This window comes from Crocodylus siamensis, chromosome 4, assembly GCF_052110815.1.
Source record: "Crocodylus siamensis isolate JL-2025a chromosome 4, ASM5211081v1, whole genome shotgun sequence".
Lineage (NCBI taxonomy): Eukaryota > Metazoa > Chordata > Crocodylia > Crocodylidae > Crocodylus > Crocodylus siamensis.
Genome location: NC_143398.1, coordinates 127783318 through 127808619, shown reverse-complemented (window position 1 = coordinate 127808619; position 25302 = coordinate 127783318). Strand labels below are relative to the sequence as shown.

The 25302-nt window shown below is 48.4% G+C and overlaps 1 protein-coding gene and 1 long non-coding RNA gene across 3 annotated transcripts in view; one reads left to right on the top strand and one right to left on the bottom strand.

Moving 5' to 3' along the window:
• Nucleotides 1-738: 738 nt before the first annotated feature.
• LOC149866480 (uncharacterized) lies at nt 739-23314 on the bottom strand. The gene is made up of 4 exons (XR_016441895.1): nt 23258-23314; nt 6697-6921; nt 5428-5561; nt 739-955 (listed from the first exon to the last, which is right to left on the bottom strand). It is a non-coding gene; the product is annotated as an uncharacterized LOC149866480 (long non-coding RNA).
• SULT4A1 (sulfotransferase family 4A member 1) overlaps nt 22857-25302 on the top strand; it is a 48142-nt gene continuing 45696 nt past the window's right edge. For both annotated transcript variants that reach the window (XR_016441894.1, XM_090043765.1), the window contains exon 1: nt 22857-23267. Coding sequence is in view for 1 of the 2 variants with exons in the window: in XM_090043765.1 (XP_089899891.1) it covers nt 23099-23267 (169 nt within the window). In the remaining variant the exon portion in view is untranslated. The remainder of the gene's footprint in view (nt 23268-25302) is intronic.

The window sequence follows — 25302 nt, the reverse complement described above, 5'->3', positions numbered from 1 at the left end:
CACTGACTCCAAGATGAACATGGGCCGGCAGTGTGGAGAGGCAGTTAGGAAGGCCAACTGCACCTTGGCATGCATCCACAGATGCATCTCGAGCAGGTCCAAAGTGGTGATCCTCCTCCACTGGTCAGGCCACAGCTGGAGTACTACGTGCAGTTCTGGGCGCCACACTTCAAGAGGGATGTGGACAGCATGGAGAGGGTCCAGAGGAGGGCCACTCATATGATCAGGGGACAACAGGGTAGGCCCTATGAGGAGAGGCTACGGGACCTGAACCTGTTCAGCCTCCAAAAGAGAAGGCTGAGGGGGGATCTAGTGGCCTGTTATAAACTAGTCAGGGGGGATCAGCAGGCATTGGGGGAGTCACTGTTCCCCCGAGCACTGCCAGGAGTGACCAGGAATAACGGTCACAAACTGCCAGAGGGTAGGTTTAGGTTAGATATCAGGAGGCGCTACTTCACGGTCAGGGCGGCTAGGGTCTGGAACCAACTTGCAAGAGAAGTGGTGCAGGCTCCTACCCTGGGGGTCTTTAAGAGGAGGTTAAATGAACATCTTGCTGGGGTCGTTTGACGCCAGTACTCTTTCCTGCCATGGCAGGGGGTTGGACTAGATGATCTGCTCAGGTCCCTTCCGACCCTAGAAACTATGAAAAATGAAACTATGAAACAGCTAATAGCAAGCAATGTTCATTTTTATCATTTATATGGTTATATCAGATATGATATTTAGTACCAGTTGAATTTTAGTTGCCTGACCTAATCAACAAAATTGATTTATGTTCAGTGCTGGCACTAGATTTTAAGATTAAGGTCACTCCACTCAACAGTAGCTAAATCCATATCAAAGAGCACTCCAATATCATATAATCTCAGACAGTAGTTCATCTCAAAGGGAACTCCATTAACATAGAGCTTCTGTGTACTTGATGTTTGTCATCATCAGCAAAGAAAAATATATTCTGGAAAACAAAACAGAGAAGAGATGAGGGAAGTAGGGAGCCAATGGATTTAAGGTACGGTCTCTTGTCGGAAGTGGGGGAGAAGATATCCCAAATCTACAGAAAGCAGGAAACACAGTCAAGGAGTCTGGAGGATCTCCCCAGAAGTTAACAGGTTGCTAGCCGTTTGAAAGAGAGCATTGAGAAGTAGCTTTAGGTCAGAAGGTAGCTATGAGGCTTCCACATATCTGTTTCCAGTTTGGAGTCTTTGTCCTATGCTTTTGACTTACATAAGCAGTGTGTGTTGACTTTACTATATACTTTTTCTTGTGATAAGAATGATTGCAGTGTGCCTGGCAGCAAGAGACATCCTGAGTCCCCAAAGATATGCAGCAGGATAGTAGGAGCAGACCTGGAGTTCTTGGGCCACCCAATATAGAGGACCAGGACATAGGCAGTCTTTCCTAATGGTTAGGCCACTGATGGAAAGCAGGGATTAGGGCTGGGTAGAGGGCAGGAGTCATATACCAAAACCAGAGAGAAATCCAGCAGCAGTCCACAACACAGTCCAGGGTCAGATGTCAAGTACCACTCTGAGGAGTGATCCACAGGGCAACATCCAAAAATAGAGCCAAACCAGGGTCAGGAGCCAGAAAAACAAAACCACAGAAAAAGCCAAAGTCCAGAAATAAGCCAAAAACCAGGATCAGGAACCAGGAGGCTGGCCACAACAGAACTGTTGACTAGCCTGCAACCCCAGGGCCCTAGCTGGTATTAAATGGATAGGTGGTGCTCCCAGGAGCCATTCAAGATGCTTACTGCTCCTAAACTGAAACAGAATTCACCAGCTGAAGCTTACTGCAGCTGTGGCTGCTGAGGTACTTGGCTTAGGCTGACCAGCCTGCAAAGAGTCCCTGTCAGTACTTGGCCCAGGCTGGTCTGCCTGATCAGCATCCCTGACACCCAAGACAAAATCAGGGTTAGTCATAATGCATTAAAACAAGTCTTTGAGAAAAAGCATAATCTCCATTTTAGCTACAAAGAGGCTGTTGTAAGTCAATGATCAAACTTCCTGAGATCCTGTGAAGCAGCTACAGTAGGCTTTATGCACATTTTACTGCTAGAGAGTAACCAACCACTAACCAATCAGAGTACTCCAAGAGCATTATGGCCAGACAGATGGACTAAGTCCTTTATTATACAAGAATCCCAGTGCTTCATGGGCATGAGTCAATGGGTAGAGCACACAAAGCAGCTAGCCAATCTACAACAATAGCATCTGAACCCCACCCATGGAAGAGTAAAAAATTCCATTCAGGAGGTAGTATGACAATATTAGCTTTCCTCATTTGAAGAGTGTGCCTCCACTATTGTAATACTAAATAATAGGTTATGCAGCTTTTGTACTGTGCCTAGAAAGATGAGCTCATAGTTCTACTGTGCTGTCCCGAGAGAGGCACACGGAGAAATAAGAACTCTCCTGTACACTCTAAATCAGCACCTGCTAAGAGACCCACCCAGACAGTGTACTGTACAAGAATAGAACCCTCTCCCTCATTGTGTGACTAATAATACTTAGACCTTCCCTAGATTCCATATTTTCAAAGTGGTACAGCCGATCTATATCATGACTGAAAAAAAAAATGCTACAGAAGTTCCCTGTAATCCCAGTCAGCTCCAAGGCCACATTTTATTAGGCCCCATAAAAGTAAAGGTACAGACATGATCCCTGCTTGCTCAAGAGAGGAAAAATATCTAGCTTACATCAGTCAACAGATGTATGCTATAGCCCTGATAAGTAATTTTTCCTGGAAGGAGATAAGGAAGTAAAGGCAAAAACTGTCAGTGATTATTTCCAAGGCAAGAGTCCTAAAACCAGACTTAGAACTTAAGAATTTAGGGCATCAATGGGAACAATCACTGGCCTAAATTTTAAATCCCAATTGTATTTTAGCAGTTTACTTTCAGATTACACATGTATTTAAACCTATGCTCACTTACCAGTAATCACTAAAGGTACTTGGGATGTTGGAAGCAGGTAACATACATTGGCTGTTGACTGACAGGGATCTACTCCTAATGCTCCCAAATGAATGTTATAGCTCCTTCCTGCACCACTCACAGGGTTCAAGTGAGGATTAAATTAAGACCTTCTTCCAGACTAGTCTCACAGATGAAGATAGTTTAGTGAAAAGGGAAATCTTTGTGAACTTCTACAGTTTTGATTGTTCAAGATGGTGGGTCACCTGCTAAGGATGCTGCCAGGTCTCTTACCAAATGCTGCAGCAGATGACTGGCATACTTGATGTTCTTACAGCTCTGGTGCTTAGTATCTCCCTGTCATCTCACTGAATAGCTTCCCCCATTCAACATACCTTCCATAAACTCAGAACTAGATTCTGCCATACTAGTGCAATTATGGAGCACTCAGGAAGAGCAGAACTATCCAGCTGCTCTTAAGAAAGTAGTCAGACTTATAGGAAAGCATAGTGCTTGCCTTGAAGAGCTTATTGTTACATACAGCTCTTTCAGTAGTCAGGGTCTTCCTGCTTGCTTCTATTGCCAACTCATGGACCCAATCCTGATCTACAGAGTAACTCATCAATCAAGTTACCTATACCAGTGTAGGTATACCTACATCAGTGATAGATCTTAGTCCATGACCTGCCAAAACAGCAGCTTTCTTCTACCCTCCCCTGCTCCCTGCAGTCTCTGCCTCTTCCCCCCCCAACTTACAGTCAGAGGCTGTTCCAGCTCTATTCTCTCCCTGAGCACAACATGTGGAAGCTCAGCCCTTGCCAGGCCATGCAGCAGTGTTGATGCTGTTGCTTCCTAGGCAGGAGATGGAGTTTCCATGTGCTTCCTGCCCAGGAAGCAATCCAACCCAAGTTAGAACTAGAACCAAGCTCTGCCTGGCAGTAAGAGGGGAGGGGAGGGGAGGGGAGGGGAGGGGGGCAAAGTGGAGGGTGCAAAGGCTGCTATGGGTCTGACTCTGGTCCTGACCTGACCTGGGCTCAGGGCCAAAGTCAGAGCTGCAGCAGAGGTCTGCCCCTGCCTCTGCTTTGTATGCAAATCTAAGATGAGTGACCCCCCCCCACCCTTGCTGTTTGTGGGGAGCGAAGGGAAGGGAAACGTTGTCTTAGATTCAAGTAAATACTGCATTTGAGGACAGGGACTGTCTTTTAACAGCGTGTGTCGCAATGGGGACTCTTCAATAGCACACACACTTCAAGTTCACGTGTGCCTTATTTGATGATCCATAGTTCACCTATGAAATTAAATCCACCTGAACTGTTTGCACAAGTATAACAGAAAAAAAATCTGGTTTTCTTTATGCCAATTAATTCTGGTGATGAGCTATGACAAAAGATAGAAACTAGTTCTCACTCCTTGAGTAGTGCCAACACTGCAGGGCTGGCAAGAATAAGAGTTCAAAACCTGCTACCTCAGATAAAACCACTTTGTTTAGATACTAAATAGGTGTGACTTAAAGATGAAGCAGAGCTATTGACTTTGTAATAATCAGAGCTACTGACTTTACATATGTCCTTTTCAGAATAGAATGGTGTTTAGTATTTTCTACTATTTTGCTAGATATATGAGGATAATTGCTAGGATTGGTTTTCATTCTTGTTTCTATAATTACCAGTGATGTTACATTTGCTTTTTTCTAACTTTCCCCAGTCTTCCAAGGACAGTTTAAAAATAAGCAGTTCATTGAACTCACAAGTTGATTGCTTTTACCTTCAAGAGCCTATTACCACTCACACCTCCTGTGATAAGTAAGGGTATGCCTATATGCCTCTGTGGTGAGCCCAGGACTGCTACCAAAAACCATGATCCCACGCATTTGTTCCTGCTTAATATGTGACCAAGCTCAAAAAATAGGCTGTATCTGCATCTGCCTCCCTAAAACAAATGAAAAACATAGACCCATCCACCCACTCTTGTGCAGTGTGGGAGAAAGCCTGCAAATTAGGTAGTGTAGATGCCATGGAGCAACCCTGAACACATGCTTGCACCCTGTTGTCAAGCTACCTGTCTTTCAGGGTAGTCCTGGGTGTTTCTACACATGACCCAGTTTTCTGAGTTTGAGCAGGAGGGGGCAGAGCCATACATTTCTGCAATGGTCCAGGCTCAGCTGTGAGGGTGTTAGAGCCACTCCCTGAGCTGAAGTTTAGAACAGACATAGACATACTCCATGTTTCTCAACCAGTGGGATGTGTCCCACTGGTAGGATGTGAAGGTCGTGTAGGTGGGACTTAAATTTTTAAATGATGTCCTTAAAATTTTCTATTAATGATTAATATAATACTAAAATTCACGTAAATGTAAAAATACACTTTTTCGGAAAAGTGAGGTTTTGTTTTTATTATGGTGGGACCAGGGCTTTTTGACAAAATGGTTGGTGCAAAAGGTTAAGAACTGCTGGGGCCAAGCAAAATTTTTCTTGTCAATTCCTTACATTTCGATATTTTTTCAAGATCTTTTACCTTTCCTGGTTGTCTGAGCTTGATTTTGTTCTGTTCCTCATCCATGCGCTCCAAAAATAGTTGAGTAGCCTTCAAAGTGAGGTTGGCAAGCCCGTGAATATGGCCCTTTGTCTCTTTGTGCCTCAGTTGTCCATCTGTATAATAATGATAACACCCCTTTTTTTAACCTCACAGATACGTTATGAGTAGGAACCTACCTAATTCACAGAGGCTGCCTCTGGATTCCAGGGTCCTGACATGGTGCCAGGCACCATTTTCTCAGCACAGCATGATGCCTTTCCCCCTCAACTCTGCTTGGCTGAAGGGCTCCAGATTTCCTTCCCCTCCCAAAGATTGACAGATGGCCACCTGTTAATTTCAGGAGGGGCAGGACTTCCAGGGCCCCTTGGCCAATCAGAGGCATGGAGGCATATTTTGAGAAATTATCCTGATTTTCTACCCAGTGCTGCTCAGATTGTTAATTTGTGTTTTATTAATGGCACAATTTACCCAATGGATTCTGAATCTTGTTAAACTATTAATAATCAAGTTCACATTGCAACTACAATGAGGGCCTGATCAGGTGGTGTCCAGCCACATTGCATATTTACAAGTTTGCAAGGAATGGAGAGCTGCCCCTCTCATGGTTATTTTTAGTCCTATCTTATCTGACCAGGTGAAATTGCTATTAGCAGCATCTGAGGTTGGAATGGGAGTGGTTAAGAATCCACTCTATAGCATGCTTTCACAGCAAGCCTGCAGTTTTGACCCACTGTGGCTTAACACATACACAACACAAGTTTTGCTTTCAAAATTTTGGGGTGCAGTTTCCCCAAACCCCCTCCACCTATCTCCTTGAAACTTGGCAGGCATCATGCCCTCAGAAGAGGCTACCATTCCTGCAAGTTTCATCCAAATCAGGCCAGTAATTACAAAGTTTTAAGCTGTTTCAACCTTCCCCATTATAGCTTATGGACTAAACATCGAAACAACAAAACATTTCGACTTGCCTCATTTTGTTTCAAGGCTGTTTCAACTATATCTATTGTTTCAATCTTGCTGTTTCAACCTCAAAACAGGTCGAAAGAACATTGAAACAAAACTGGCGGTGAGATTTCACCCTAGTAATTACCACACTCCAGCAGACTCGATTAATTAAGTATGCTGCAATGCCATGTAATTACAGCGTGTTGGAGCAGGCTCCATGCTCATGTACAGGCACCTTATGAGACAGTCTCTGTAATGAATGTGCAGTGAAGCCTCTGACTGTGCTGTATCTTCCCAACTTACCTTGCACTATGAGTGAGTTGTTCTTGAGGCTTGACTAGACAAGCAGAGCCTGTTTAGAGGTCTGATTGCTGTTCACTTCTGAGGATTCCAGCTGTACAGTAATTCTCTTAACCACATCCCTGCCCTGCTCCTTTTTCCGGTACTTTATTCCCCCATCTGTGCCCATTGGATCCTTTGTAGTTTGGTAGTCTCCTTCTTAACAACAGCTTGTACAGCTAAGAGGAGCTGAAAGAAGTACAAACCTGTTATGTGTGCAAGCTGCTAATTTCTCTTTTATGCACCCTTGGAGATTGTAACACAAGGCCAGATTTTCAAAGATGCCTCAGACTAGAACTAGATACATGGATTTATGAAAACAATTACATGAGTTAGATGCTCAACTCTCATTGATTTTTCTATAGCTGCTTTAACAGTCCAGAGCTGGTATTAAGTATAGGAAGTGCACTAGCGAACTCATGAACTTCTGAGAAGTTCAAAGATCCATAACTCCTAAACTAACCATTCAACTTATCTGAATAAAATAATATTTATTAATAATATACATGAGAAAGTTCAATGACATAATTTTTCCATCTAGGAGAGATATATAAAATAAATGGCATTTTCTAAGCCAACTTCTTCGGAGAACACCAGTTCAAAACTAAAGTCATAGGCACTGGCAAAGAAAAAAAATACTTGCTCTCATCTCCTGCATGTAGAACCATCCAATTCAACCATCTGTAGTATATCCAGTTCACATCAAATTTGGCTAGAACTTGTCCTGTGCTATGAGACCACAGTTACGAAAGTCTATGATCTGTTTTTGGGGATCTGGACATGGGAAGATTCAAAATCAGGACTGTAATCCAGTACCCCTTCCCACCTACCCCCCAGTTACAAATTTTATTAATGGGAGGTTCCTGTTTGCTGATAGCAAAACCCAGATCTTTGAAGCTCATTACATTTTCTCCTTGTTTACCCAAGGAGCTGAATACAAGTAGTTACTGTTTTTAAAATGAAGCAAAACCTGCACTAATTGCCAATTGTCAGACTTTCACTAAAGACCCATTATTAGGTTACCATTTTGAATTATTGTGTACATCATTTACAGTACAACTTGACATCACCTTTACAATTAAATTAAGTCATACTTAGCCCTTTTATGGCAGTTTTCATGCATGGCTCTTCGAATGCTTATATATGAATTGGGGTCAACTCCATTTTACAGACAGAGAAGCCAAGAGACAAAAGAAGTGAAGTGACTGGCTCAAGTATATATAGCATGTCCTGAATGTTAACACAGGTTTCTCATGTTCTGTTTCCCTGCCCTGACTAGATCACAGTGCTTTCATAAGAAACCAGACTAAACATGTAAATGCTGCCAACTGGTATTTTGTGATTGCCAGGGTCAGGTTTCATTCCAACACATAGCAAATAATATAACAGACTACTATAATTATCCCAAACACTGAAATATATAATCCTGACAAGGCAGCACTTTGGGGCACTGCCTATAAAGTATAATGGCCCATTTTTAAATAGAGCTTCTTATTAAAAATTGTAAAATTTGACATTCTAAGAGAAAGTAGTACAGCATGAACTGTGCTGAAGGCCACTGGAGAAATATTCAGGTAGGCAAGTGATCCTAGGGATCCTGGTTTTTCCTCTTTTTAAATAAATAAATTGCAAATTCTCCGATAAAAACCCCAAAATACATTATTAAAATTAAAGGCCTCCCACAGCCCCCCGGCCCTGCTGGTGCCCCTCGCTTCCCCACAAAGCCCCCCAGCCCTGCTCATGCCTCTCACTCCCCTGCCAGAGCCTTGCTCGTGCCTCTCATGCCCTACCACAACAGCCCTGCAACTGAACTGGTGCCCCTCACCCTCCCCACAGCCCCCCAGCCCTGCTCATGCCTTTCATTCCCCCCACAACAGCACCCCAGCCCTCCTGGATGAGGCTGAAGTGTGTTCCTTGTTCCCAGTTCCCTATTTCAGGCTCCTTTTTCAAAGCTAATCTAGACCCAATAAAAACTTGTTATTAATGAATTGCACATCCTAAAGAGACAGAATTTCATTAGCTATGCATATGTACTAATGAATATGTAAAATAATATTTCACATCAAGTACAGAGCCCTAAATGAAGGTCAGATTAGGATGGGATTATGGGGCAAAATACTTCTTGGCCCACTGCAAATTTTGTGGCGATACCACTGGAGGACCCCAGCCACTGTGATAAATTAATGGACCTGAATAAGGAACTGGAATATGGGCTGGGATTATACCCAGAAATCCTTCTTGGGCCACCCCAGAACACATCTCTGTGCCACCAAGGGACACTGCTGGACGTCTGTGACCAGACACTTGCCTGGCCCAAAACACGATTAAGCGGCTCCAGGTTGCCAACTGTCACCACCCCCCAGACACTGCTGAGTAAATGGAATTAAATAAGGAACAGGATTTTAGGCTGGGATTATACCCAGAAATCCTTCTTGGGCCACCCCAAACCACATCTCTGTGCCACCGTGGGACTCTCCTGGATATCTGTGATCAGAGACTTGCCCGGCCCAATGTGCAGTTTGGCTGTTGCAGGCTGCAGACTGATACCACCCTCCAGACACTGTGCTAAATACATGGACCCAAATAAGGAACTGAATTTTGGGCTGGGATTATAGCTAGAAATCCTTCTTGGGCCACCTTCTGTGCTAAATATATGGTCTTGAATTAGGAACTGGTTTGTGGGCTGGGCTGAGGGATGGAAATGCTTCTTGGGCCACCCCACACCATGACTGTGTGGCACCAGACCACTCTCCTGCACACCTCTAACCAGAACCCTGCCCATTCCAAAATGCAGCTTGGAGGTGCCAGGCTGCCAGCTGACAGCCCCTCATTCCCACTGTATGAAACGCATTGATTTGAATAAGGAATTGGCTTTGGGGCTGGTTTTATACTTAGAAATCCTTTTTTGGGCCACTCCTTGACTTACGTCTGTGCTACCAGGGAACTCGCCTGGACATCTCAGGAACTGTTTTTGGGCTGGGATTAGAGATGGAAATCCTTGTTAGGCCACCCCACTCTATGACTCCATGGCAATTCTCCCAGGCATCCCCGACCAGAGTATGGTCCAGCCCAAAGCAGTTTGGCTCTGCCACACTGTCAACTCAGAGCCCCCCACCCCAAGAACTGTACTAAGTACAATGGCTTGAATAAGGAACTCTTTTTGGGCTGGGATTAGAGATGGAAATCATTCTTGGCCACCCCACTCTATCACTCTGTGGCACTGGTGGACTCCCCTGGACATCCCTGACCAGAGTCTTGCCTGGCACAGAGCACAGTTTCTTCATGCCATGCTGCCAACTGCAGACCCCCATGCCCACTAATATAATAAAAGGCTTAATCTGGCTGGCTGTGTGTCTGTCCGTAATGCTTCTAGCCAACTGTGCATGTACCCCCAAGAGGACAGGTGGCGATTGGCTGCACAGGCCCAAGTTTGCACCGCTGCCAGGGGATTTTGGCAATAGGGAACAAGCCCCAGCTGCCTGAGCAGCTGAGTTGCCCTCTGCCTCCCTGCCTGAGGGCTAATGGGGGGATCATGGTGGGTGCCCATCCTGGATGCTCCCCAGAACAACTGTCAGGGAGGGGAAGAGCCGGGGGAGGGAGGGGAGGGGAGGCAGGCGGAAACGAGCCAGGCTACCCAAAGTGGCTGTGGGGGGAAAGGAGGGGAGCGGGGTTGGACCTGAAGCAGCAAGGATGGGATGGGATGGGATGGGCTGGGAGCAGGACTTGACTGAAGTGGCAGAAGGGTCTGGGCAACACTCTGGTCAGAGATGTCCAGCAGAGACCCTGGTGACACAGAAACATGGTCTGGGGTGGCCTAAGAAGGGATGGGGGGAGCAGGGTCAGACCCAAAGCGGTGCGGAAGGGTGGCTTGGGGTGCACCTCAAGCGGTGGGAGGGAGGTGGGGGTAAAGCAGGGTGGGGGAAGGAGGGGAGAAGGGCCAGTTGCAGGGCTCCATTCCATCCTGTTTCCCCCTGTCATTCTTGATAGGCAGTTTGTTAGTACTAAGTATAATGCCTTGAATAAGGAACTGGGTTTTGGCCTGAGATTATGATTGCAAATCCTTTTTAGGCCACCCACACCATGCCTCTGTAGCACTAGGGGACTCTCCTGGACACCCCTGACCAGAGTCTTTGCCTGGCCCAGAGTGCAGATTTTTCACACCGGGCTGCTAACTGGCAGCCCCCCATGCCCACTGCACTAAGTATACTGGCTCAAATAAGGAATTTCTTTTGGATCACAAGTGGTACAGTTCCTGGATGGCAGCCATGGGTGAGACTTCCTTCCAAAATGACTTGACTAGGAGGGAGCTCCCCAGCTTGGTTTGCCATTGACTGTGGCTGTGATCCATTTTGAGCTACAGTTAAAAGTTAATAGTTAAGGTTTTTCTTAGGGAGTACCACCATTCACCCACTGGGGGATGGGGGGACTACTGCCACTGCTGGCCCGCTGAGTGACCCTTGCAAAGCCAGCAGACCAAAGCACTTAAGGGAGCCCACCCCTGCCCCAGCCCTGGCACAATCTGTGGGCAAGGCAAGAGCCCCCAAGGGCACACTTGCCTGCCTGTACACTAATGCCAGAAGCCTGGGCAACAAGCAGGAGGAGCTCGTCCTCCTGCTCAGTGCAAAGAGTTATGACGTCATTGGGATAACAGAGACCTGGTGGGACTCCACCCATGACTGGACCACGGGTATAGAGGGCTATACCCTGTACAGGAGGGATCGTGTTGACAAAAGGGGCGGGGGTGTAGCTCTCTATGTGAAGGAAAGCTACGCATCCCTGCAAGCTGATGTTGGCAACCAGCATGGACAGCTAGAGACCCTCCGGGTAAAAATTTGTGGGGAATATGGCACAGGGGACACAACGGTGGGAGTCTACTACAGACCTCCCACTCAAAGTCCTGAGCTTGACCAGGTGTTCGCCTGGGAACTGACTGAGGCCACTTGCTCCAGGACCTTGGTTGTCATGGGTGACTTCAATTACCCGGACATCTCGTGGGAAGATCACTAGATTGGCAAAATCTGAGCGGTCGCAAAGCTTTCTCTCATGTGTGGATGACCTCTACCTAACTTAAGAAGTCAATGGGCCAACGAGAGGCAAAGCGCTGCTCGACCTGGTACTGGCTACGGGGGATGACCTAATCGGCGACCTAGTGATCGATGGAAAGCTGGGTGACAGTGACCACGAGCTGATCACCTTCACCATCCGCCGTAAAGCTGGCAAGTCAGTCAGCAACACAGAAGTCCTTGACTTCAGAAAAGCCGACTTTGACAAGCTCAAGAGTCTTGTCAGTCAGGCCCTCAGGGACCATGACCCCAGGGAGATGGGAGTTCAAGAAGAGTGGTTGCTTCTCAAGGAAGCGATCCTCAGTGCACAAGCTAAATCTATTCCAACACGGAGGAAAGGCAGAAAGAAGGCACAGCAGCCCTCCTGGCTCTCCAGGGACCTACCGGACCTCCTACAGCTAAAAAGGAAAGCCTACAAAGGATGGACGACGGGATTCACCTCCAAGGAGGATTATTCTGCGCTGGTCCGGTCCTGCAGGGAGCAAACCAGGAAAGCCAAGGCTGCAACTGAACTCCAACTAGCTTCAAGCAGCAAGGACAACAAAAAGTCCTTTTTCAGATATGTGGGGAGCCGGAGAAAAAGCAAGGACAATGTTGGACCCCTGCTAAACCAGATGGGGCAACTGACAACTGACGCCCAGGAAAAAGCCAGCCTATTAAATAGGTACTTTGCATCAGTCTTTCATCAGTCCCATGGGACGCCCATGCCTGCTATGGGACAGGGAGATCCGGGTGCTGGGGATCCCCTACCCTCCATAAATGCTGACCTCGTGAAGGAACACCATGAGAAGCTGGATACCTTCAATCTGCACCCCAGGGTACTCAAGGAGCTGGTGAGCATCATAGCCCAGCCCCTGGCATGGATCTTTGAAAACTCCTGGTGCTCTGGTATAGTGCCCGAAGACTGGAAGAAGGCCAATGTGGTGCCGAGCTTCAAGAAAGGGAGGAGAGTGGATCCGGCTAACTACAGGCCCATTAGCCTGACTTCTATCCTGAGGAAGATCCTAGAAAAGTTGATTAAGGAGGCCATCCTTGATGGACTGGCCCAGGCTAACATTCTAAGGGATAGCCAGCACGGGTTTGTTGCGGGTAGGTCTTGTTTGACCAATCTCATTTCCTTCTATGACCAAGTGACCTATCACCTGGACAAGGGAGAAGAGATTGATGTCATATATCTTGACTTCAAAAAAGCTTTTGATCTGGTATCCCATGATCACCTCTTGGCCAAACTGGCCGGTTGTGGCCTTGGCTCCACCACGATCCGCTGGCTGGGAAACTGGCTCCGTGGTCAGACCCAGAGGGTTGTAATTGATGGCAGTCACTCATCGTGGTGCCCTGTAACCAGTGGGGTCCCTCAAGGCTCTGTCCTTGGACCCATACTGTTCAACATCTTCATTAACGATGTGGACATTGGAGTCAGGAGTGGACTGGCCAAGTTCGCCGATGACACCAAACTTTGGGGCAAAGCATCCACACCAGAAGATAGGCGGGTGATCCAGGCTGACCTGGACAAGCTCAGCAAATGGGCAGACGGGAACCTGATGGTGTTTAACACCAAAAAATGCAAGGTTCTCCACCTTGGGAGAAAAAACCTGCAGCTTCCTTATAGGCTCGGCAGTGCTACGTTGGATAGCACTACAGAAGAAAGAGACTTGGGGGTCATCATTGACCACAAGACGAACATGAGCCTGCAATGTGATGCTGTGGCTAGTAAAGTGACCAAAATGCTGGCTTGCATCCACAGATGCTTCTCGAGCAAATCCTGGGACGTCATTCTCCCCTTGTACTCGGCCTTGGTGAGGCCGCAGCTGGAGTACTGCGTCCAGTTTTGGGCTCCACAATTCAAAAAGGATGTGGAGAAGCTTGAGAGAGTCCAGAGGAGAGCCACGCGCATGATCAGAGGTCAGGAAAACAGATCTTACGATGACAGGCTGAGAGCCATGGGACTCTTTAGCCTGGAAAAGCGCAGGCTCAGGGGTGATCTGATGGCCACCTATAAGTTTATCAAGGGTGACCACCAGGATCTGGGGGAACGTTTGTTCACCAGAGCGCCCCAAGGGATGACGAGGTCGAACTGTCACAAACTCCTGCAAGGCCGTTTCAGGCTGGACATAAGGAAGAATTTCTCTACTGTCTGAGCCCCCAAGGTCTGGAACAGTCTGCCAGCGGAGGTGGTTCAAGCACCTACATTGAACACCTTCAAGAGTAAATTGGATGCTTATCTTGCTGGGATCCTATGACCCCAGCTGACTTCCTGCCCTTTGGGCAGGGGGCTGGACTCGCTGATCTCCCGAGGTCCCTTCCAGCCCTAATGTCTATGAAATCTATGAAATCTATTTGCTAGTGAGTGAGCAGGTTGCTTTAATTTACAACACCCAGTTTTAAGTGCCCTGGGGTGGGGAAAGGGGTGCTTTAAATAAAACAGCTCTAAGAGCCCCTGTAATTAAGCATCCGTAGTGTCACGAGTATTCAGCATCCCACACTTAAAAATGGTGGTAGGGGTGCTTTAACAAATCTGGTTTGAAGAGCTTTAGTTAAAGGACTGCTCCTGCCATTTTGAAACAAGGGCACATGATGCAGAGGCTCCTGGAGTGTGCTAATACCACACATTGGAGCAGCAGTCTGCCACTGGTGTCCTATTTTGCACACAGCCATTTGTCCTGCCATCCAGTGCCTGGCGGAACAAGCAACATAAAGGTTTTAAAGGTTGGGTATCAGCTGGCAGGCTGACACTCAAAAAGATAGCATTGTGTTGAGGAGGGACATGCCCAGATTTCTTCAGGATGCTCCTTGGTAGTGGGGACATATTTTGGGATGATTCCGTGAGGGTTTTGCCCCATGAACCCAGCAGAAAGGCAGCTCCTTATTGCCAGCAATGTTAATAGCACATGCAGATGGTGAGAAAATTGGTGCGTGGCACAGCTAAAGTATTCTTTGGACCAGAAAAAACCATGGTCATGGTGTCCAGAAGAGTCCTCCAGTGCCACAGAGGTATGGCATGGTGGCCCAAGAAGAATTTCTATCGCTAATCCCAGCCCAAAAGAAATTTATTATTTGAGCCATTATACTTAATGCAGTGGGCACAGGGGGCTGCAGTTAGCAGCATGGCATGAAGAAATTGTGCACTGGGCTGAGCAACACTCTGGTCAGAGATTTCATAGATTTCATAGACATTAGGGCTGGAAGGGACCTCGGGAGATCAGCGAGTCCAGCCCCCTGCCCAAAGGGCAGGAAGTCAGCTGGGGTCATAGGATCCCAGCAAGATAAGCATCCAATTTACTCTTGAAGGTGTTCAATGTAGGTGCTTGAACCACCTCCGCTGGCAGACTGTTCCAGACCTTGGGGGCTCGGACAGTAAAGAAATTCTTCCTTATGTCCAGCCTGAAACGGTCTTGCAGGAGTTTGTGACCGTTCGACCTCGTCATCCCTTGGGGCGCTCTGGTGAACAGATGTTCCCCCAGATCCTGGTGGTCACCCCTGATAAACTTATAGGTGGCCATCAGATCACCCCTGAGCCTGCGCTTTTCCAGGCTAAAGAGTCCCATGGCTCTCAGCCTGTCATCGTAAGATCTGTTTTCCTGACCTCTGATCATGCGCGTGGCTCTCCTCTGGACTCTCTCAAGCTTCTCCACGTCCTTTTTGAATTGTGGAGCCCAAAACTGGATGCAGTACTCCAGCTGTGGCCTCACCAAGGCCGAGTACAAGGGGAGAATGACGTCCCGGGATTTGCTCGAGAAGCATCTGTGGATGCACACCAGCATTTTGGTCGCTTTACTAGCCGCAGCATCGCATTGCAGGCTCATGTTCATCTTGTGGTCAATGATGACCCCCAAGTCTTTTTCTTCTGTAGTGCTAACCAACGTAGCAGTGCCGAGCCTATAAGGGTGCTGCGGGTTTTTCCTCCCAAGCCTGGATCACCCGCCTATCTTCTGGCGTGGATGCTTTGCCCCAAAGTTTGGTGTCATTGGCGAACTTGGCCAGTCCACTCCTAACTCCAATGTCCACATTGTTAATGAAGATGTTGAACAGTATGGGTCCCAGGACAGAGCCTTGAGGGACCCCACTGGTTACAGGGCACCATGATGAGTGATTGCCATCAATCACAACCCTCTGGGTCCGACCACGAAGCCAATTTCCCAGCCAGCGGATCGTGGTGGAGCCAAGGCCACAACCGGCCAGTTTGGCCAAGAGATGATCATGGGATACCAGATCAAAAGCTTTTTTGAAGTCAAGATATATGACATCAATCTCTTCTCCCTTGTCCAGGTGATAGGTCACCTGGTCATAGAAGGAAATGAGATTGGTCAAACAAGACCTACCCGCAACAAACCCATGCTGGCTATCCCTTAGAATGTTAGCCTGGGCCAGTCCATCAAGGATGGCCTCCTTAATCAACTTTTCTAGGATCTTCCCCAGGATAGAAGTCAGGCTAATGGGCCTGTAGTTAGCCAGATCCACTCTCCTCCCTTTCTTGAAGATCGGCACCACATTGGCCTTCTTCCAGTCTTCGGGCACTACACCAGAGCACCAGGAGTTTTCAAAGATCCATGCCAGGGGCTGGGCTATGACGCTTGCCAGCTCCTTGAGTACCCTGGGGTGCAGGTTGTCAGGGCCAGCTGATGTGCAGGAGAGTCCCCTGGTGCCACAGAGGCATGGCATGGGGTGGCCTAAGAAGGATTTGTAGCTATAATCCCAGCCAAAAATCCAGTTCCTTATTCAGGTTTATATACTTAGCACAGTTTTGGGGGGTGCTATCATTTGGCATAGCCAAACCGCGCTTTGAGCCAGGCACGTCTCTGGTCTCAGATGTCCAGCAGAGTCCCCCAGTGGCACAGAGATATGGCGTGGGGTGGCCCAAGAAGGATTTCTAGCTATAATCCCAGCCCAATATCCAGTTCCTTATTCAGGTCCATATCCTTGGCTAGAGTCTTGGAGGGTGGTGTCAGTTGGCAGCCTGGCATGGCGAAACCACGCGTTAGGCTGGGTAAACATCTGTTCAGAGGTGTGGAGGAGAGTCCCCTGATGGCACAGAGACAGTCTGGGGTGGCCCAAGATGGATTTCTAGCTATACTCCCAGTCAAAAATCCAGTTCCTTATTCAGGTCCATATATTTAGCACAGTGGCTGTGGTGCTGTCAATTGGCAGCCTGGCATGGCCAAACTGCATTTTGAGCCAGGCAAGACCTGGTCAGATATGTCCAGTAGAGTCCCCCGGTCATGCAGAGGTATTCTGATGGGTGGCCCAAGCAGATTTTCTAGCCATAATCCCAGCCCAAAATCCAAATGGTTATTCAAGCTATTATACTTAGTATGGGCATGGGGGCTATCTGTTGGTAGCCTGGCATGGCCAAACCATGCTTTAGGACAGGCAGAACTATGGTCAGGATTCTTTAGGACAGTCCCCCAGTGGCATCAACAGAAAGTTTGTAGTGGTCCAAGAAGTATTTTGCCCCATAATCCCATCCTAATCTGACCTTCATTTAGGGCTCTGTAATTGATGTGGGATATTATTTTACAAATTAATTAGTACCTATGCATATCTAATGAAATTCTCTCTCTTTAGGATGTGTAATTAATTAATAACAAGCTTTTATTGGGTCTAGATTCACTCTGAAAAAGGAACCGGGAATAAGGAATAGGAAATTGGGAGTAAGGAACTGCGAATAAGCAACCAACTTCAGCCTCATCAGGAAGTTACATAGGGAGTTGATCCCTATTTTTCCTGAATATCAGAAAAGCACAGAAGCTTTAAAAATCTAACAGGTACTGGGATCTGAAAAAGGATGGTGATTTTGGGACCAAGAAAGTCTTGATCCTCATCTGCAGTGCCCAGTTAAACTGAGCCACTCTGCATGTTTGAAGTGCATGATGATTTGAAAAAGTAGTCACTGGTTTAGGCTGCAGTCACCAGGAATCCCTGAAAGAACTCAGATTGATTCAATAGAAAACACTCCTGATACCTCATTCTGCAATGTGGTCCTTCCACAAACCCCAGCCAGGTCTTCAGTATTTTGCAGCATTATTTCAGTACTGCATACAGGCATTTGGATGTGCTTATATCTGTTTCATAGTCAGATACAAGGTATTAACAAAAAAGGGCACCATGAGTCAGGAACCCTAATAGTCAGTCCTGCCTACTCTGATAGACCAGATGGGGCATGCCAGGCTGTCTATGTCTTATGCTACCCAACTGGCTGAAAGAGGCCTTAGGGCTCTTTTTACGATCATCTGTGAGCATAGTGTACTGGTGGTTTAACACAAGTGCATTCTGTGTGCTCTCAGCCTTGCCCAGGACCAGTCTCCTGACTCCTGTCCTTTACTCTTAATTCCTGGCTACAGACCCTTGTCTCTGACCATTTTGTCAGACTGCCAGCATGCCCTGTCACAGGTAGCTTGCCAGAGGCATAACAGGGCAGTTCAGCACCCAAAGCTGTGCTGGTACACAGGGCAGCAGCAGCTCCTGGCTGCCAGCAGCAGTAGCACAACCAGCCAGCAGTATCAGGAGCTGTTATTTTTATGCCTCGGACACCATTGTTATGTTACTTCTCCCTGATTATAAAACTAAACTAACATTTTATTAACACATTTACTGAGGTCTTGTAACTACAGCTGGCATTTGAGCCAAATACAGAGAAATTGGCATTTTGCTGTTTCCTTCTAAACTTTTCCCTCCTGTAACCTGTGCTCTTTCCTCCAAGGTACCTGCAGGGACTGGACAGTATAAGAGGCTGTAAAACAAAATAGTGCAGAACCCACATGCATTTTTTGGCTAGATTCTGAAAGACCATCCTCCACTGATATGCCTGCAAACCTGGTACACACCTTTCTACACAGAGTTCAAATCTATGAGGCCCCCAGCTTTCAGGCAGATCCATGTATATGTAACCCTTGTCACAAAGATACATATATGTGACAGCAGTAACTCAGTTTCCCCAACTGTATCTAAATTTAACAGGAGGGTACAAACAAGTTTGATTTATTTATACACATAAGCAAACAGCAGGCTGTAACCTGGGATTGAAATCTGATAACAAAATTACCCCTTTCAACATTGCAATTTAAAAACACAATTCCAGTAGTCTTGTAAGGACCTTTTGGAGGGAGACTCTTCACCTTGTGCAAAACCCCAGCTATCCCAGGTGGCACAAGGACTTTCACTCCTCCACAACCAACTCATTGCATTAACTTCTGCAGCCTTTTAAGTGGAACTCAGGCCCTTCTCTGTCACAGCAGTCAGATTCTCTCTCTGCAGGGGTCTCTACAGTGGGGAAATCACTCCTTCTCCCACCTGCACTCAGGCTCTTCCATTATCTCCCTGTGGGCCTCTTTCAGTTGTGCGTGGAGCATATCAGGGATCAAGGCCTCTCACCAGCTCCTTCTACCTGACTCCAGGCAAAATAGCTCCCACCTTGCTCCTCCTCTTTCCTACTTCCACTCTGGCTAGCCCGCAAAGCAGTTTGGAGGCTATAGTTGAACCCAGGTCTCCCGTCTGGTTTTCCTGGGTTTGGAGTGGCCCCACCCCCTCTGCTTAATCCCTAGCAACCCAGGGATGAGGATTACATATACAAACCTTTAAATTTCTACTCCATTGTTACTGTCATGCCAAATAAATTCTAGAAGCAAAATTAGAGTGCAAGAGAAATCTTTTACAGGCAACCCCTGCTTAACGTAGTTTCACTTCCCGCGGTTTCGTTATAGCACTCATTAAAAATCCCTACCTGGTTTCACTTAGTGCTCAGCGGTTTCATTATAATGCTTAGTGCAGGAGGTAGGGAGAAACAGTGGCAGCAGCGGCTGTGGCAGCAGCGGCGAGTGAGTGGCAGCCAGTGGGGCGCAGGGTGGGGTGCCAGGAGCCCAGGGTCCACTCTGGCACATGGTGCTGGAGCAGCAGGCAGACGGGGGGGAGCGGTGGTGGTGTTGAGAAGGGGCAGAAGCAGATGTGAGTGTGGGGCCCAGGCCAGGGCTAGCAGGGCTGCAGGAGTGTGGAGTGTTCAAGGACATATGTGTAGTGTCCCCTGCCCCAGCCCACAGTGGAGCCAAGCCTGCGGAGCCCCCATGTCCCTGGGCTGCAGCCCATGATACATTCTGCTCTGGTCACGCAGTCACCCACTGGAGCCCCACTGCTCGCCATTAATCCCTGCCTTCTCGCTGTTAATCCCTGGGTGGGTGGGTCCCCGACTCAGGCCCCGCAGGCGGAGCAGCTGGGGCTGTGCACAGGTGCACTGGTGGCCAGCGGGTGTGGGCTGGCAGGGGCCATTATGGTCGTGGAACGATGAGGCTGGAAGAAGCTGATGCCTTCCCTGGCAGAGCCCATGCAGTGCCTCGCAGCAAGGCCAGGGCCTGCAGGAACCAATTATATTTATTTACATTAAACCCTATGGAAAAATGGGTTTTTCTTAATGTGGTTTTGCTTAGCGCTCAGTTTTTCTGGAACCAATTAAGAGCACTAAGCAGGGGCTGCCATGCACACACAGCAGTGTGCCGTGCATGCACACACATGCATATGCAGCAGTATGTCCTACACACACACACACACCAACGTCTCCTCCACACAGCAATGTGCCATGCATAGTTTCATAGTTTCTAGGGTCGGAAGGGACCTGAGCAGATCATCTAGTCCGACCCCCTGCCATGGCAGGAAAGACTACTGGGGTCAAATAACCCCAGCAAGATGTTCATCTAACCTCCTCTTAAACACCCCCAGGGTAGGAGCCTGCACCACTTCTCTTGCAAGTTGGTTCCAGACCCTAGCCACCCTGACCGTGAAGTAGCGCCTCCTGGTATCTAACCTAAACCTACCCTCTGCCAGCTTGTGACTGTTATTCCTGGTCACTCCTGGAGGTGCTCGGGGGAACAGCGACTCCCCCAATGCCTGCTGATCCCCCCTGACTAGTTTATAACAGGCCACAAAATCCCCCCTCAGCCTTCTCTTTTGGAGGCTGAACAGGTTCAGGTCCTGTAGCCTCTCCTCATAGGGCCTGCCCTGTTGTCCCCTGATCATATGAGTGGCCCTCCTCTGGACCCTCTCCATGCTGTCCACATCCCTCTTGAAGTGTGGCACCCAGAACTGGATGTAATACTCCAGCTGTGGCCTGACCAGTGCCGCATAGAGGGGGAGGATCACCACTTTGGACCTGCTCGAGATGCATCTGTGGATGCATGACAAGGTGCAGTTGGCCTTCCTAACTGCCTCTCCACACTGCTGGCCCATGTTCATCTTGGAGTCAGTGATGACCCCCAGATCCCTTTCCGCCTCCGTGCTGACAAGAGGGGAGTTCCCTAACCTGTAGGTATGGTGCCGGTTGTTCCTCCCGAGGTGCATCACCTTGCACTTGTCTGTGTTGAAACGCATCCTATTCTCGTCCGCCCACCCTTGTAACCTGTCTAAGTCTGATTGTAGCCTGTCGCATCCTTCCAGTGTGCCCACGCCCCCCGTGAACAACTGGTGCCTTCCAAGACTATCTGTAAGCACAACTGTGTGCTCTAGAATTATCTAGCACTTGTGTTTTGTTTATTTATTTTTTTAAATTCCCACCTAAACTACTGTCATCAGTCTCCATAACTCTGACGCAAATGAGGGGTTAAGACCCTCAATGCTTCCTAGTTTCAAACACTGGGCTATAACAAAAGGTTTCCTTAGCTACTATATAAGGACAGTCACCCCCTCCTGGATCTCCTGGAGTGATGGATTTAATGACTGCCTCTATCAAGAGAAATTTCTACACAGATGTCAGCGCTCTAACAACAACACTTGTGGCCAGAGCAATGTCATCTGGTGTTACTGTGGCCTGGGCAACTTACTGATGTCACTTGGTCACCTAAAGCAGTGTTTCTCAACCCGTGGGTTGTGAACAAACTTTAAAAATGGATTCTCCTTTAAAGGGAAAAATGTGGGAACCCATGACTTTCCCTTACCCCCATGCCCCACAGACCCCCTTCCCCTCACACTGTGGGGCTGGGGCCTGGGGGCAGCAGGTCAGGAGTGAGGGGCATGGAGTCAGGATTGGCCATTGATGTTTACAATAAAAATGTTTACGTATAAAAAAGGTTGAGAACCACTGACCTAGAGCCCAGATTTTTCTGCAGGCCTTTGCCAGGAGTCCTTGTGAAGGGCACTGAGCAACTGCAGGCTGGTGACAAGTGTCAGATTTAGGGGATAGAGAGAATCAAGCTCAGAGGCTTATGGGAAAGGAACAGGGGTAGCCTTAATAACGGCCCCCCACCCAAGTGGGAACTTTGGGTGGTTTCCAACATGCCACTCAGTTGAACCCTTCAGAGGGCAGTCCTCTGGTGGAGTGGGATAGGGTTGGGGCTCCCTAGGCTAACAGCACCCCAAGGGCTGAACAGGGCTCCCTCTTGAGGGACTTGATCTGAGGCAATGCCCCTGACATCCCCTGCCACCAGCCTTGGGGGCTTGGCGGGAGTGGGGGGAGGGCAGGGCTGTAGCTGAGGCTCTGTGTGTGTGTGTGTGTGTGTGTATGCACGTGGAAGGCAAACTGCTATATGCGCATGTCTGTGTGTGTGCATGGCACCATAGACGACGCATGGGAGAGACATGGGGGGGCATATGCCACTGCTGCTGGCTTCTGCGGGCGGTCACTGCTGCCACCCTCCTGCCCCTCGCTGCTGCTGCTGCTGCTGCTGCTTACAAATGGTCTGGGAAGGCACCAGTCGTTCATGCATGGCATATTGCTGTGTGTGGAGGAGACATTGCTCTCTGTGTGTGTGTGTGTGTGTGTGTGTAAGACGTACTGCTGTGTGTGCATGTGTGTGCCTGCACGGCACACTGCTGTGTGTGCAAGGCACATTGTGCTCTGTGTGTATGTAGAGGACAAGTTGCTCTGTGTGTGTGTATGCACGGCACATTGCTGTGTGTGCATATGTGTGCATGGCATGTTGTGCTCTGTGTATGTGTGCGCACGTGTGGAGGGCACATTGCTCTGTGTGCGTGTGCATGGCACATTGTGCGTGTGTGTGTAGGACACACTGCTCTGTGTGTGTGTGTGCGCGCGCGCAGGGCACAGTGTGCCCTCCTCCTCCCCCACCCCGGGCGCGGCGGCAGGCGGAGGGTTAAGGCGGAGGATGATGCTGCCGCTGCTGCATCCTCCGGCGAGCGTCCGCATTACATCACCGGCGCCGGAGCCCATTCGCTGAGGGGTCCCCTCTCTCTCCCCGCGTCCACAGCCCCGGGGACCCGCTCTCGCTGCCGCGCCCGGGTGTGTGCGGGGCAGCGCCGCCCACCCGCCTCCTGCCCCCGCCACCGCCCGCAGCAGAGCCAGCGCCGGTGCCGCACCGCGGGGGAGGATGGCGGAGAGCGAGGCCGAGACGCCCGGCACGCCCGGCGACTTCGAGAGCAAGTACTTCGAGTACCAGGGCGTACGCCTGCCGCCCTTCTGCCGCGGCCGCATGGAGGAGATCGCCAACTGCCCCGTCCGCGACAGCGACGTCTGGATCGTCACCTACCCCAAGTCCGGTACTGCCGGGGGGCGCCGCCCGGCCCGGGCTGCACGGGGGGCTGGGCCGAGGGGCTGGCAGGGGTGGGCCGGGTATGTGCACGCATACACACACACGTAACTGTGCCCTGCATGCACAGAACAGTGTGCCCTCCACACACACACACACACACAGCACTGTGCCGTGCACACAGAGCAGTATACCATGTACACACGCACATACACAAAAGGATGTGCCCTATACACACAAGCTGGCAAGGTTCTTTGGGTAGGTGTAATCTTTTTTATTAGACCAACTAAATAATTGGAAACAATGTTCTTCACATGCTTTTGGGCACAAACACCCTTTGTCAGGCATAGGGAGACTCACTGAAGGGTGTTAGTGCACAAAAGCTTGCAAAGAACATTTTTTCCAACTATTTAGTTGGTCTAATAAAAGAGATCACACCTACCCAAAGAACCTTGCCTGCCTCTGTCCTTAGACCAATACAGCTACAACCTACACTCCTATACACACGTGCACATGTACAGAACAATGCGCCCCCCAGACACATGCACACACAGAGCAATATGCCATGTCACACACAGTAATTTGCCATTCACGGAGCATTGTGCCCTCCAGACGTGCACATGAATTAGTGCTACACAAACAGAGCAACTTGCCACGTACACACACGGAGCAATGCACCTACACAGAACAACATGCCCTCCATACACATGCACACACAGAGCAATGTGCCATGCACATGCACAGTAATGTGTCATGCACACACACACAGAGCAAATGTGCCCTCTGCACACAAACACACACACAGAGCAATGTCTCTGCAGAGCTTTGGGAGCCCAAAGAGTGCTCTAAAGGTCACTGGGACTTAGCTTGTCTCCAAATGAACCTTCCCCCCTCCCCCCTGCATAGCACTCTCCCTGCATCCATGGAAGTTGCGCCTATGGGATTTTGCATTGGACAAGGGCTTTCTGAGCCACCGACTCCACAGCAGTATGGTAGGCAACTGAATTGCTTCAGCAACGGCAGTGGGGTTTGGCCCCCCTGCTAGGACAGACTTTGACTTGGGATGAGGGGTTTTGAACTGTAGGAATCTCAGCATGTTTTATGGAGAAATAGTTTAGGTGGTGAGGGTGATGAGGCTGGCCTCTTTTCAAATGTTCCTTAAGGCATATTAAAGCAAGTTGCAGAACTAGGGACAGCTCTGCAGCCTGAACGTTTTTATTTTGGGTGGTGCGGGGAATGACTATCCCTTTCCTACATATCTTACCTGCATTAAAAAAAAGGGCCGGATGGGGCTATTTTTGTGATGAAGCACCTTATTCTATGACTCTTATGACTGTGGCCTGCTGCACAAGTAAGATACTAGTCAGGCTGAGGTATGTGTGTCACAGTCTAGGCTAAAATAAGCATGTAAAAGCAGGTGATAGGAACAAGCAGATTTAGTGACAACACTCTGTCACCACCCTTGTTATGTCACTAATGAAAAGAAAAAGCAAAGCCTTCTTCTGTGAGGACCTAAGCTTGAAGTATATCCCTACTAAACTGGTTAAATAGAATCACAAGAAATGTCCCATAAGTATGTTTCTGCTATAAAAATAACCTTTGAGTTCATTAGTGTGGGATTTAAGAATTTCACACAATATTGTTCTCCTTGCTTTCAAACAAAAAATGCTCTGGCTGAATTAATATAGATACAGTGCTGACAGCAAGGAAGGAGACAGTATGGTAGCTTCACAGCCTACCTGATAAAGCCAGAAACAGAAAGGGTTGAAGACTTTTTTTTTTACTATGCAAATCAATGAATAACCTTTTTCCCTGGCAGTAAAACAGTCCCTTTCTGGAAAATTCAGAGTCCATTGTGCCAGAGATCGGAGCTGTCATCTCTCTCAATTCAAAGGCAAAATCATGTTATTTTATCAGAGTAGATTAATTACTGGCTTTTTTTCCTTTGACTGTTATATGAAAGTGCCTTATGTCTCTTCATTTTCTTGATGTGCCTATGTGAAATTGTATATATACTCTTTCAGAACAGAAGACATTCCATCCTG